The sequence below is a fragment of the Lycium ferocissimum genome, chromosome 12 (genome assembly GCF_029784015.1).
Source record: "Lycium ferocissimum isolate CSIRO_LF1 chromosome 12, AGI_CSIRO_Lferr_CH_V1, whole genome shotgun sequence".
Taxonomy (NCBI): domain Eukaryota; kingdom Viridiplantae; phylum Streptophyta; class Magnoliopsida; order Solanales; family Solanaceae; genus Lycium; species Lycium ferocissimum.
The window spans coordinates 30178135-30193043 of NC_081353.1; the positions used below are offsets into that span (position 1 = coordinate 30178135).

General features: G+C 39.3%; 1 protein-coding gene across 1 annotated transcript; it reads left to right on the forward strand.

The window, feature by feature from the left end:
• The first annotated feature begins 13355 nt into the window (after positions 1-13355).
• On the forward strand, positions 13356-14382 carry LOC132039190 (protein ANTAGONIST OF LIKE HETEROCHROMATIN PROTEIN 1-like). The gene is made up of 3 exons (XM_059429727.1): positions 13356-13707; positions 13791-14015; positions 14108-14382. The coding sequence occupies exons 1-3, from the start codon at positions 13356-13358 to the stop codon at positions 14380-14382; spliced, it is 852 nt and encodes a 283-aa protein (XP_059285710.1).
• The last annotated feature ends 527 nt before the right edge of the window (positions 14383-14909 follow it).

Sequence of the window (14909 nt, forward strand, 5' to 3'; positions counted from 1 at the left end):
GGCTGTGTAAACCATGTGTTTGCCATTACTACTAGGAGTGGTAAAATACTCCAAGGGGCTGATAAGAAGGTGGTTGATCTTGAGACAATAGAAGAAGAGGATGAGGTGCAATCTGAAGCACCCATTATTGTTGATGAGAATCCTGCTGACAAGAAGGTTGCTGATATTCCAGAGATAGTGAAGGATGCTGATAACACGAGCAAGCAGACTGTGAAAGGGGCTCTCCGCCCTTTGACTCAGCTTTTCAAGTCTAAACCTCCCTTTCCTCAGAGGTTGGTAAAGAAGAAGGAAGATGCTAAGTTCGAGAAGTTTTATGATCAGTTGAAGCAGTTATCTCTAAATTTTCCCTTCTTGGAAGCTGTCAAGGAGATGCCTAGTTTTCCTAAATATTTGAAGGACCTGCTGACCAAGAAGAGAACGGTTCAACATGAAACCGTAAGTTTGACTCACACTGTGAGTTCCATCATCTCAACTACTACTGGTTCGAGAAAAGGGAGATCTGGGCGTTCACCATTCCTTGTTCTGTTGGGCACCATGATTTTGCTCGTGCATTGTGTGATAATGGGGTGAGTATTAATTTGATGCCCCTTGCTATATACAAACAATCAGGTTTGGGGATGCCAAGGCTAACTACTATGAGGTTACAAATGGCTGATAGGTTTATCAAAAGACTTGTTGGGGTGGTTGATGATGTACTTGTGCGGGTTGGTGAGTTTATGTTGTCGATTTTGTGATTCTTGGTAATCTTGTTGATCGGGACATTCCTATTATTCTGGGGAGACATTTCCTTGCTACGGGGAGAGCTCTGATGGATTTGGAGAAAAATGAAATCAAGTTCCAAGTCAATGATGAAGAAGTTACTTTTCAGGCTAGCAAGGGGATGAAGTTACCAAGTGCTTACGAGAATATTTCGGTAATTGATTCGTTTGATGTTGTTGATGAAGCAGTAGAGTTCAAAATGGAAGAAGAAAGTTTGGGGGAAGCTCTAGCTGGTATTCTTGTGAACTTTGATGCTGAGAACATGGAAGGTTATGTGGAGACAGTTAATTCACTTGTTGGGTTGGGTTCATATTCTTACCACCCAAAGAAGCTAAATCTTGATCTGGAAAATAGAACAACTCTTCCAGCAAAGCCTTCGATTATTGAGCCACCTAAGTTGGAGCTTAAGTAGCTTCCATCACATCTGAAGTATGAGTTCCTTGGTCCGGACAATACATTATCGGTGATTGTTTCAGCCCTACTGACTGAGGAGCAGATTCTACAGCTTTTGGAGGTGTTGCGGGAGTATAGGCGTGCTATTGGTTGGACCATAGCAGACATTCGAGGTATTTTATCTGGGATTTGTGAGCACAAAATCCAGTTGGAGGAGGATAGCAAACCGAGTGTAGAGCATCAGAGGCGACTGAACGAAAACATACAAGAGATCGTCAAGAAAGAGATCATCAAATGGTTAGATGCGGGAGTAGTTTATCCAATTGCTGATAGTAAATGGGTGAGCCCAGTCCAATGTGTTCCTAAGAAGGGCGGCATCACTGTTGTGCCGAATGCAAAGAATGAGTTAATCCCAACTAGAACTGTCACCGGATGAAGAGTTTGCATGGACTATCGCAAGCTCAACTCAGCCACATGTAAGGACCATTTCCCTATGCCTTTTAAGGACCATTTCCCTATGCCTTTTATTGATCAAATGCTTGACAGGCTAGCGGGGCATTGTTGACACCCAATTTTTTCCCGCTTACATAAATATTTATTTACATTTACAGTATTTTTAGCAATTTAAGAAAATGATTCTTCGTATTTTATTTTATTTTTTTTATTATTTTTTTTTACTATAACTGTTGGATTTTTTTACCGACGTTTCACTATTCCAGTGCAGTCACTAGCGGTCATTATTTTTACCCTTATTGCTAATTACCAGTATTATTATAATTCGCGTTATCATTATTTCAAAGATTTTTTTACCATCGTATGCACACGCATTGCATTTATTTCTGCGCAATTAAATAATAGCGTTTATTTACTATTGACTTTCAAAAAATATTATTGCACGGCTGTTACGACGTCATAAATTTTATTGTTATTTGAGCACTGATAATTACATATTAGGTAGTATTTTAGCACGCGGTAATACCGAGTTTAATTAAAGAGTCTCTTATCTAAAAGCACAACCAACAACAATGTTTTCGGACCAGCCCATATTTTAAAATTTGCAAACAGGCCAGCCCATATTTTAATTCACCCCAACCCAATTTTCAGACCAGCCCACGTTCTAATACCCGGCCCAAAAGAATTGACCCGACCCGAGTTTCTAAACAAAGAAACCACTAGGGTTTCTTTTTCATCTTCAGCCCCCATCCGCTCTCTCCTTCCCTTTACTCTCTTCTCTCTTTCGCCTCCTCTCTCTCTCCTCCGCTATCTCTCCCTCTCTCTTTCCCCTTCCTTTTATTTCCGGCTAAAATCCACCATCCCTTTAACCATGGACAGTTTTGACCTCCCATTTTTGTGCAAACTTCGTTTGCTTCCTCTTCAGCCGCTCATCTCTCTTTCCTCTTCCTCTTTCTTTCGTCTTCAACACAAATGGCAAAGTCTCAGTCGACTTTCACCCTCCCCAGACCGTGCATGGTCAATTTGGGGAAGGGAAATTAATACCCTGTACACCCCTGTCCGGATTCAACCATAGAGAGAGGCTAAATGTTTGTTTTCTTCTTCTTCCTCTTCTGTTACATCTGAAAAGGCATTAATGAGTTTTGTTCGTTCATGAACCCAGATCGTTTTCATCGGTTCACTTTTTACTTTCGGGTACAAAAGGGCTTAATGGATTTTGTTTCTTTCTGGGCTGTTCCTGATCGGTGACAGAAGGGTTCTGACGTTGGATTTGAATGTGTTGACCAAGAATCCCGCCCAAAAAATTCGAATCTCAGCAAAAACCCTAAATCTTTCCCTATAAATAATCGTCTTGGGGTTCGTTTGAAACAAGCTGGACGGAGCGGCAGAAATCCCCTAAAAAAAAACGCTTTTCATCCGCAGCAAACCCCCCCCCCTCCCCCCGAAAATAAGTCTTTTAGCCGTAGAAATCCCCTAAAAAGGGAAGCAAGTTTTAATCACGGAAATCCCCTTAAAAAATATTAGCTCTAGCCACCTCAATTTCCCTAAAATATTAACTCACTGTTTGATATTCGAAGCGTCGAGTCATTTGTTTTATTCTCATTTTTTGCCCCGTTGCTGTTCCGCATCCGAGTCTACGCAAACTCGGAGATTTGAAGTGTTCGAGGTTGTATCTAAACCTTCGCCTCACTTCGCTGCACCCGAAGAAGGTAATTCCTCTTTTTTTTTTTTTTTTTTTTATATATTTCGCATTTTATATGTTTAATTTATAAAAATTAGTTGCTTTTCTGTTGTTTTTATTAGCTTATCATGTGTAGATTATGTTGGTGAGTTTCCTGTTTTGTTAAGTTTACTAGACACAATTTGGGGCAATTAGTCCCCTGTTTGTTCAGTTTCTTTTCTGGTAGATACCTTCTTGTTTTGGTTCAGTTTGATATGCCTTAGTTTGGTTGCATTTTGTTGTTCAGTAGATTTAAGGCATTTAGTTTGCTTAGCATGACTGGTTGTTGGCCTGGTCCGTTTTAAGCATATCTTTGGGCATTATGTGAGTATTATTTGTCCAGTTTAAATGCGTGTCCCGTGTTAATATACTACCATGGTAAAAGTAGTTAGTTGATTATTACGTAGTAAGGTCTAGGCATGATTAGATTCAGTTTAGTTAGGCACGATAGTATAATCAGCCTGCTTTTATCTTGCTGCTTATTTGATTAAAATGGATTAAAAGACATGAGAAATAAACCTGTTTCAAGCTTAGGCATGAATTTTGTTAACCTGAGAGTTCGGAATATATGTATGAATTATAGAGTATGGTATAATGAGTTAGTCCTCTATATTTGAACCTGGCATCCCATCTTTGTGTCTGTTAAATATGTCTATTTGTAAATATGAATATCCTTGTCGAATACCACTGCTGCGTGTGAACCTTTGTTGAGTTAACTGATCCAATCAAGCTTATCATGCATTAATTCGGTTTTGTTGATTTGAAATCGCCTTGCATAAAGTTTGGACAAGAGTTGAAAATGATAACATGGTATTTTTATCATTCATGCATGTTATGTGTACTGTGCCGATGCCTTTCTTGAATCAGATAAAGCATGTCATCTCACTGCCTATACAATTATTGCGAGTCTTATGTTACCATGCACAGGGGCGGATCCAGGATTTTCATCCAGGGTGTTCAGAAAAAAAAGGAAGCTAAATATACACTTTCGTAATTTTTTGCCAAGAGTGTTCGAAAGTTAATATATATACATAAATACAAAAATTTACCCTATATATACATCTAATTTTTTTTTGTAAAGGGTGTTCGGTGAACACCCTAATCCGCCACCGACTACATGCCCGGAATATTATGTGCATACCACCTTCGTATATGTCCAAATTCTATATATATCTAAGAGCAATAAATGCTACACTATTTGATTCGGCCTATGTTTGAATATTGCCGTTTATATATCATAAGTGTGTGGTGGTGATTTGTGTATATATGAGATATACTTTAATATACATAACATGTATATATATAATTCTTGACCTGTTTTGAGTTTATATTTTATATGTTTATCCTTATTCATTGATTAGATACTAATCCTTTTCTTTCATTTTCTTGCATGACTATCGCGTATGAGTCCGAGAGACTCATCTCCCGCATTCGATGTTGGGCTAAAGCCCAACGAAATGTCGTCTTCTCTCGGTCCAGTTCTGTCAGCGGCCAAAAGAAAGAAAATCAATTCTGGGCCAAAGCCCAAATTAAAAAAAAAAAACAACAGCAGTAGCAGTCCTCAAAAAATGGGCTGAGCCCATTTAGCCTATCGGCCCTGTTATTTTCCTTTTGATGTATTTAATTTGCATTGCATGTTTAACTCTCTATTTTGTTTTGTTTTTCTTAACTTAGATGAATTCTAGTAAATTTAGTGGGGTTAGCTCTAGTATAATGGGTAGTTAATTAAGAGAAAACTCACCATTAGTCCTATAAGCTTCTCTTATGTTAAACTATTTATAGCCTATATAATATTTATTTTATTGGAACAATTGATTTGCAAAGCTGCATGATTACATAATCAAAGGAATTAGGTTTTATTTTACTATCTTAAAATTTCAAAAACGTCATTAACACGCAAATATGAGCTCAAGTATATTTTATAAATAACTCTTCAAGTTTGAATTAATCATGCATTTTTCTTAATTAAGCATAGTTAATAAAAGGTAATGAAAAGGAGAAAGAAAACTCCATCTTGTCTATATTCCTAAACTGCAAAATCAATTAATATCTCATCATTTGAGTTGTTTCAAATATTTCTTACAATATTGCGTAAACTTGCATTTTCTTCGCCTATACGTAAATTATCATATTTTTGCAAATCTTATTTTTGAATAACATTAGCATACTTGCATTTGAAGCATTAGCAACATTTATAAGCTTTATTTTAAATAGCATTTAAAATCTTCTTTTATGCAAGTTACTATATTTTTATAAGCATTATCCTAAATAGTATCATTATTGCTTTCATTTAAAGTCTAAGCAAATTTTTATAAATTTTCTTCTAAAATTGCATTTAAAGTTATTTTTTATGCAAATTATTATTTTTCTGTAAATTTTATTTTAAACAATGTTATTACATTTTTTTTTAAATCTTAGCAATATTTCTTAGCCGTTTTTTATTAAAATGTAAACACTGCATCTTTAACTTTAATTAATTAACCTAAGTTTGGCCGGATAACCGTAGTTACGGATTCTAGAGGATGCCTAATCCCTTCCCTTTAGGATAATTAGAACCCTTACCTAGAATTAAGATTAAGCAGACCATTAACGGAGGTTTAGTTAGGCTTTACCTTAGTTAATAAAATAGGTGCCCTAATTCACCTTAAAATCAATCAGGTGGCGACTCCTTAAAATAAGCAATTTAGGAATCTCCAATATGTTGTACTCTTTAACCCGGTTAAAATGGGGTATAACAGGCATTCCTACTATTGTTTCCTTGATGGTTATTCAGGCTACAATCAGATCAACATTGCTTTAGAAGATCAAGAGAAAACTACTTTTATGTGTCCGTGTGGAACGTTTGCATTTAGCCGGATGCCTTTTGATTTGTGTAATGCAGCAGCCACTTTCCAGAGGTGCATGATGTCAATCTTCTCTGAGATAGAAGAGGACTTCTTGGAAGTGTTCATGGATGACCTCTCTGTTGTGGGTAACTCGTTTGAAGATTGTCTTGACCATCTGGGTCAAGTGCTAAAAAGATGTGAGGAGACAAATCTCGTGCTAAATTGGGAGAAGTGCTATTTTATGGTGAAATAAGGGATCGTCCTCTGTCACAAAATCTCTGAAAAGGGAATCGAGGTCAATCAAGCGAAAATTGATGTGATTGCAAAACTTCTACGACCTATCTCAGTCAAAGGTGTCCGAAATTTCTTGGGACATGTTGGTTTCTACAGGCGCTTCATCAAAGATTTCTCCAAGATTGCTAACCCGATGTGCAAGCTTCTTGAAAAAGAGGCTAAGTTTGTGTTTGATGATAAGTGTCGGAAGGCGTTTGAGGAGTTAAAAGAGCGTCTCACTACTGCTCTTATTATTGTTGCGCCTGACTGGTTCTTACCCTTTAAATTGATGTGTGATGCTAGTAGGTTCGCAATAGGTGCTGTGCTTGGGCAGAGGCACAATAAAATTATGCACCCGATCTATTATACAAGCAGAACACTGAATGCTGCCCAGATGAATTACACGGTGACGGAGCAAGAGCTGCTTGCCATTGTGTTTGCTTTTGAGAAATTTCGGGCCTATTTGTTGGGATTCACGGTCGTGGTATACACCGATCATCACCGAGATACCTTATGGCAAAAAAGGAGGCAAAGCCGCGGCGATCCGATGGGTACTATTGTAGAGTTTGATTTTGAGGTGAAGGATCGCGAGGCACCGAGAATCGGGTTCGACCATCTATCTCGGCTTGAAGAAGTTAGAGACCTTCTGATGAGCTAGATATAGATGATGCTTTTCCAGATGAGAGGGTGTTGGCTGTGTCAATGGAGGTAGCACCGTGGTATGCTGACATTGCCAATTATTTGGTAACAGGCATAGTTCCAAAAGATATCAAAGCTTACCAAAAGAAGAAGTTCTTGCGGGATGCTCGACAGTACTATTGGGATGAGCCTTACTTGTTTCGAACATGCGCCGATAACATCATTCGGTGCTGTGTTCCTGAAAGTGAAGTGATGGCGATTTTAAAGGCGTGCCATGACTCTCCTGTTGGGGGCCCAACAGGGGTCATCATAAGTGTTAACTGGACTGCGGCTAAGGTACTTGAATGCGGTTATTACTGGCCAACCATCTTTCATGATGCTAATTTATTAGTGCGGTCTTGTGATCAATGTCAGAGGCAAAGGAATATAGGCAGAAGGCAAGAGATGCCTATGAATTTTGTTATGGAGGTAGAAGTGTTCGATGTCTGGGGGATTGACTTTATGGGACCCTTTGTGAGTTCGGGTGGCATGAAATACATCTTGGTTGCTGTGGATTATGTGTCAAAATGGGTAGAAGCGGTGGCTTTACCTAATAACGAGGCCAAGAGTGTTATGGGGTTCCTCAAGAAAAACATATTTACTCATTTTGGTACTCCGAGGGCTATAATCAGCGATGGTGGATCCCACTTTTGTAATAGAGCCTTCTCGGGATTGATGGAGAAATATGGTGTAAAACATAGGGTGGCAACACCTTATCATCCTCAGACAAGTGGGCAGGTTGAAGTATCTAATAGGGAGATCAAGAGTATTCTAGCAAAAACAGTAAATGCAAATAGAACTGATTAGGCCCGCAAGCTCGATGATGCTCTATGGGCATACCGGACTGCTTTCAAGACTCCAATTAGGACTTCACCCTTCAAGATTGTGCTCGGAAAATCTTGTCACTTGCTGGTTGAACTTGAGCACAAGGCTATGTGGGCGCTGAAGAAATTGAATATGGATTGGGAGGAAGCAACCAAGCTCAGGTTGTTTCAACTAAATGAGATGGATGAGTTTCGGTACCAGGCATACGAGAGTGCACCACTATATAAAGAAAGGATGAAGCAATACCATGATAAGAAGATTTTGAAGCGAGAGTTTTACAAGGGTGATCCTGTTTTGCCATTTTACTCTCGGTTGAAGTTGTTACCCGGTAAGCTAAAATCAAGGTGGTCTGGTCCGTTTGAGGTGGTAGGCGTTTCACCCCATGGAGCGATTGAGTTAAAGTCCGGAGATGGAACTCGGACATTTAAGGTGAATGGGCAGAGGTTGAAACACTACCACGGGATGGTTTCGGAAGATAGAATTGTTGACCGATACCGGTTGAAGCACTTCGGAACGAACAATGATCTGGTGTACGCAGATAAGGAGTGAATGGCTACCACCGTCATTCCGCTACGTTAAATCAAGCGCTTCTTGGGAGGCAACCCAAGTGTAATGTTTATTTTCATTCTTGTTTCTGTTTGAATATAGGGTAACGTTTATTTTGGTGCAGGTAAAAAAAAAATTACAAAAAAATCACTGAAGCCTGGACAAAACTGGACTTATACGGACCGTATAATCCAGTCGTGGAAGGTAAGGAAATCAGGCAGAACACTATTTGAAGACATCCTCCAAATACGATCATTTTCACGGACCGTATAACATTATACGGACCATATAACTTTATACGGGCCGTATAAATGATCGTGTAAATAGGATGTGCTCAAACATGGGATAGTGAATAAAATTGATGTTAAACGGACCGTATAATTTTATACGGCCCGTATAACTCTAAAAAAAAAAAAATTGCGAACAGAGGGTTTTTAAACCTTTCACTTGCCCGTTGTATTTCATCTGTTTCATTTCCTCCACTACACCCACGACGACCACAGACCATCCCACAATCACCTAAAATCACCCACCTTCACCCACTCGAATTCCACATTCCCAAACCCATAAATTCATCCCCACAGTTAAAAACCCTCTGTTCAAGATAAAAAAACAAAAAAAAATTGGTTATTCTTTTCTCTTTCTGCCCTTGTTGGCACAAGGTGTTCTTCAAGGACTCTTATCAAAATCATCAAAGCCAGGTATGTTGATGTTTCATTCCGAAATTTTGCTTGAAGTGGTGAAAATTGTGTATTGGATATCAGTGGGTTTAAGATGTGACTCAACTTTTCCATGGTTGATGATTTTCTAAATTAGGGATGAGCATAATAGGTTGTTATGAACTCATAGGGTGATTCCACACTCTACTGAGGCGGAGGGCATTTCAACTGAAGAATCTAAGTTTTTGGATTCGGATGTTGTTATGCCCGCCAATACAAATTCCCTAAAAATGCTAATGAATTGTAAAATAGAAAGAAAATGGGTGAAGTCTGAGTAACCCTACCCTCGTAAGAATTGAAACCATGGAATACTGTGTGTGTGATGATATGATGTAACCAAAAAGTCGTATAGGATTGACGGGTTAGCAGAAGAGCCTATTTATGAATTACACGAGTCAGGCTGTTATATGGACCGTATAATATTATACAGTTCGTGAAACTTGTTCGTGGTTCACAAATGGGGTTCTGAGTAGTCTGTTTCCCCTACACCACACGACTTATACGACCCGTATAATATTATACGGACCGTATAAGACTTATACTACCCAAAAAAAAAAAAAAAAGAGAACTATGTTTCAGTCAGCTGTCCTTTCTGAGACCCATCACTAACATAGGTTTTTTTGCAGGTATGGTTCAAAAATGCAATGTACGAAGGGGTTCGGGGCCCCGAGCTGCTAAGGGCCAAGATCGAGCCCGCGACCAACCAGAGACAAACCTTCGTTTGCGGGATGAGGGTTCGGACGATGAGGTCATACCAGTGAAAAAAGTCAGGGGGGCTAGAAATCCTCAACCCCCAACCATGACTCCTTCCACCTCGGAGGGAGGAGAAAAATCTGGGGAAGCTGGAACGGAGACAGGTGACTCCTCAGATGATGAGGGAGATTCGAACAAGTGTGGCTCATCTGAGCCAACAGACACCCGAGCTCCAAACTCTGATACTTCACCAGAATCAGCACACGGCAAGCGCCGGTTGGTTCTACGAAGTAAAACACTACCAGAGGATGCTTTACGGTTTGGAGTTTCGGGGTCAAAGGGAGCTGTACGAGGAGGAGTGCTCTCTCTACTATCAAGCATGGGGGTGAGCGGAATTGAGTATATGGGAAGAGAGGCAGTTGGTGTTCGAGGGTCTTGAAGCTCTTCGCAACACAACCGAAACACTCCGATTCTACAGGTTAGAGGTGTTTCCTGACTCTGCTAGGGAGTTTTGCCCGGAGATTATGCGGGAGTTTTATGCCAACTACGGGGCTGAGTTGTTGAAGATGAAAAAGCCCAGTCAGACTAATCTTTGCTCTCCCGTTCTTTGGATGAAATTATGGTGTGGAATGTCAAGGTTGACATCTCAGCTGAGGCTGTCAACAGAGTTTATTTCGGGGATGACTTTCAGGCACCGGAGGATGAGAAAGAGTACTTTGATAAGTTGGATGTCGAAATCATCAGTCGGTGATCAAATGGATGGCTACAGTAATTGCCCACCTGGAGGTAGATTGGGTGACCCAACAGAGCCCGAAGATTGTCATGGGTTCACTCAATAAGGAAGCTTGATTCTGGTGGCACCTGATGTTAGTGACCCAGAATGACAATACAATCACGGTTGCTCAGGCAGTAGGTATTGCAGCGATAATGAGCCAGTATCCAGTGAACATGAGGCGTATGATAGCTGATGAAATTCGACGGAGAGCACCCCAACCTATGACTTCATTAGCATTCCCGCGTCTTATCACGGAGCTGTGCAGACGAGCTCAGGTTATCGGTATTCCAGATCGGGGCCAATGCATTAAAAACAAGAAATTTGGGGACTGGCGAAGGGTAAAAAAAGGGATGCACCGGAGATATTTGTGGTCCCACCTAAGGCAAATATAGAGGTTCCACCCGAGTCCGAGTCTGGGGCCATGGGAGATACTATTGCCACGATCTTGAGATGCCGGGCGGTGGTGCGATGCTATAGCTCGGGCCCGTGCCACGATCCTAGTTGCGCGGCGTTGAGGGGGGCCGGTACTGCGCTTGCTACCGATCCACCACCACCTCCCGACCCTGCACCCGTCACTTCTGCGGGTCGTACCACTTCATCTGCTCCACCTCCTGCAAAGATAATCAGCGGTTGATTTGTGTACATTTTCGAGAGCGAGTTACCGAGAGTTAGCCTTCAAAATATTAAAGGCTGAAAAACAAATTGAGGTGATCATCTTTAACAAAAGCCCCCAAATAACTAAGCAAATCAACATTGCCAAGAGAGAAATTCGGGAGGAATATGCTCAGTCTCGCGAGGTTTTCCAATCACGATTGGATGGGTTTGAGACGAGGTTGTTTGCTTTGGAGCAGTCGAAATCTGGGGGCGGTTCAGCTGCATTTCATATGGAATTGGAAAAGCTTAAGGCTGAATTGGAGGCGCTGAAGGCGCGCGAGCGAGTAGAGGACCTTGTTTTGGCACCGCACACTAACTTGGATATTGATATCCCGGTCCAAAACCTGCTCGACTCTGAGGAAGAAGGAGAGGAAGGAGACAAGGCGCGGGGAAAACGGCCACTAGATGCCGTAGTTGAAGATGTGAATGAGAGTAACAAGAGGCCTGCACATGGCTGGAGGAGATGGTGCAAGCCGCGCATGTGCTCATTGCGCGAAAATTATCCATATCCAATGGGCGTGTCGGGCAGCCAGCCACGAGAGGCGACGCCTGATATTGTTGCATCTGAGGCAGCACAGTCCCGAGTCTGGGAACATAGCGCCTAGGGCGCCCAGGTATCCTTTACCAAATTTTTTATTGTACCTAGAGTTGATGCATTGGGGACATTGCATGATCTTCAGTTAGGGTGGGGGTACCTGATCAGGTTAATACTGTAAGGAGTCGTTTGGTAGAGGGTATAAGATAGGATATGTTGGTACTAAATTTTTGGGTTAAATTAGTACCATGTTTGGTTTGAGTTATTAATTAGTACTGGTACAAAATTATACCATAAATTGGGATAACATTATCCCCTTTTCTAGTTGGTATAACTAATACCGGTACTAATATATGTTGGGATAACTTTTCTACATGACCATCTTGACCCTTAACCTGTTTCATATATACGTATTACGCTGTTCCAGAAATTTCTTTTCTCATCTTCACTTCTCCCACCAGAGCTTTGGGCACTCAGCTATGGGAGATTGATACTCCAAGAAATCCAACAGATTGATACTCCAAGAAATCCATCTCTGTAAGTTTGTCCTTTTATTTTCTTCTCCTTTTCTGTTACTTTACCATGTATCTATTATCATTAAAAAAAAAAAACCCTTTACCATTCTACTTACAAATTGATAAGTTTTTGGTATCACAAGAAATCTTCTCCCTTCTACTTCATGTTTTCCTCCTCTTTTTTTTTTTTTTTTACTTTCCTCTTTTTGTAATTTTTTTTTTTAATTTTGTATGTTTATTGATCATTGAATAAAGTAGCAGGTCTTATTGTTTAGTTTCTCTCAGGAGTAATACCATGCTAAATCTGAGTTCCTCTTAGATTTCTTCGGTTGTATTCCTCTTATCAGTACTAATGTGGAGAAATGGTTAAAAAAAATTGAAAATGAGAGGAAGATTCGCATTTTGTAATCACTAATGTTGGGGTTTGGATTTTTGTTGTACTGGTTTTGATTTTTTTAAGCTTCAAATTTTTCAATGTTATTTTTATGTTACTGATGGAGATTTAGCGGGATATTAACGTTTTTTACCTTCTTTTGATGTAATGATTCAACTAGAACTATTGTGTTTATAGATGACTATACTATTTCTAATTGTCACCGGTTATAAAAGAGGACCGTATTGCGGTGAAAAAACGTAACTACGTTGTGAAACTTATTTGTTCTAGTTGAAACTTATTCGATGGTGACAATGGTGAAATTTATTTGTACATGAGAAGAAAACAAGAACTCAGTTTTATATTATGTAATATCTATGTTTCAGTATATATACTCAGTTTAATAATGATTTTGCAATTTTTAAATGACAAATAGGTGTCTAGGGATCCTCAACAATTGTGCGATGTCGAATGCTTTATCATCCTTGAGGATATTATGGTGCATTCATATGTTGTCTTTATTTGTCTTTTTATGGCTATTTACAACATAATTTTAAGAAGACAATCTAGAAATAGACGGGTCACTCGATATAGCACAGGTGCTAGAATTTCTAAAATCATGTCTCATCTAAATTCTATCATTCGTGAGAGTGATATTGTATGTATTGATAAGCTTAGGGTGGATAGAAAGACCTTTCACATTTTAGCTTCTTTAGCTACGAATATTGGAGGATTGACAGACACTAACAATATGTCAAGCACTGAAAAGCTAGCAATGTTCTTAAATATTTTGGCTCATCACGAGAAGAACAGGTCTATCAAAGTTGATTATATTAGATCTAGGTGGAGTGTAAGTCAAGCCTTTAATGAATGTCTAAGAGCAATTCTCAAACTAACTCCATTATTACTTGTTAGTCCTAATCCAGTGGCCGAAGATGAGACTGATGATCGATGGAAATGGTTTAAGGTAGGTAAATTTCAATATAACATTTGATTTACTATAGAAAGATTTAAAACATTATCATGTAAGTATTTTGTTAATTTATTTTATAAGGTTGTCTAGGTGCATTGGATGGTACTTACATTCCCATTAGAGTTCGAACTATAGATAAGCCAAGATACAGGACACAAAAAGGAGATATAGCAACTAATGTCTTGGGGGTTTGTGATAGAAATCTTAACTTTACTTATGTCTTACCTGGTTGGGAGGGATCAGCCGCTGATGGTCGTGTATTGCGAGATGCTGTTGTACGAAGGAATGGTTTGAAAGTACCCGAGGGTATGCTTTATATAGAAAGACTTGTCTATTCTTATTACCTCAAAAATAGAATAATATTTTAAAGTAATTATATTATTGTTTATATTTTTTAGGCAATTATTATTTATGTGACGGAGGATATACAAATGGAAATGGTTTTCTGTCCCCTTATCGAGGATATAGATACTGGCTAAGGGATTGGCAAGGTGACAATCCACCACCTCAATGCCGAGAAGAGCTGTTTAATAGGAAGCATACTAGGGCGCGCAATGTTATTGAAAGAGCATTTGGTGTATTGAAAGGATGTTGGGGAATTCTTAGAAGTCCTTCGTGGTACTCGGTTAAGATTCATACTAGAATCATTAGTGCATCTTCATTTGTTACATAATTTCATTCGAAGAGAGATGGAAGTTGATCCGTTAGACATGGAAACAGAATTCAACATGGAGCATCAACATGAACCTGAACATGGAAATATTGATACCGTTGAACCATCCGATGAGTGGACCACTTGGAGGGATGAGCGGACCACTTGGAGGGATGAGCTAGCTCAGTCTATGTGGAATGAAAGATCTAGCAATTAGTCTTTGTAATTTTTAAGTTATGTTGTCATTTTGTGGTGCTTGTACACTTTTGGTATGGTTTTCGTCCATTGGAAGATGTAGTAGCTAGTGATATTTTGTGAAGACAAATAGTGAATCTTTTTGTATGTCTGACATTGTTGTCTGTGGAGACAATTCACCTTAATGTATATCTAACAATATCTTTTTGAAGACAAGTAGTGAATCTTTACGTATGTTTTTACTTCTTTTTTTAATATAAGCAGTGTATCTATGAGTTAGTCTCACATTATTAGTTTTCCTGAACAATTTAGTTGTATATATTTTTTTTTTTGGTGATGGATAAAATATTTAT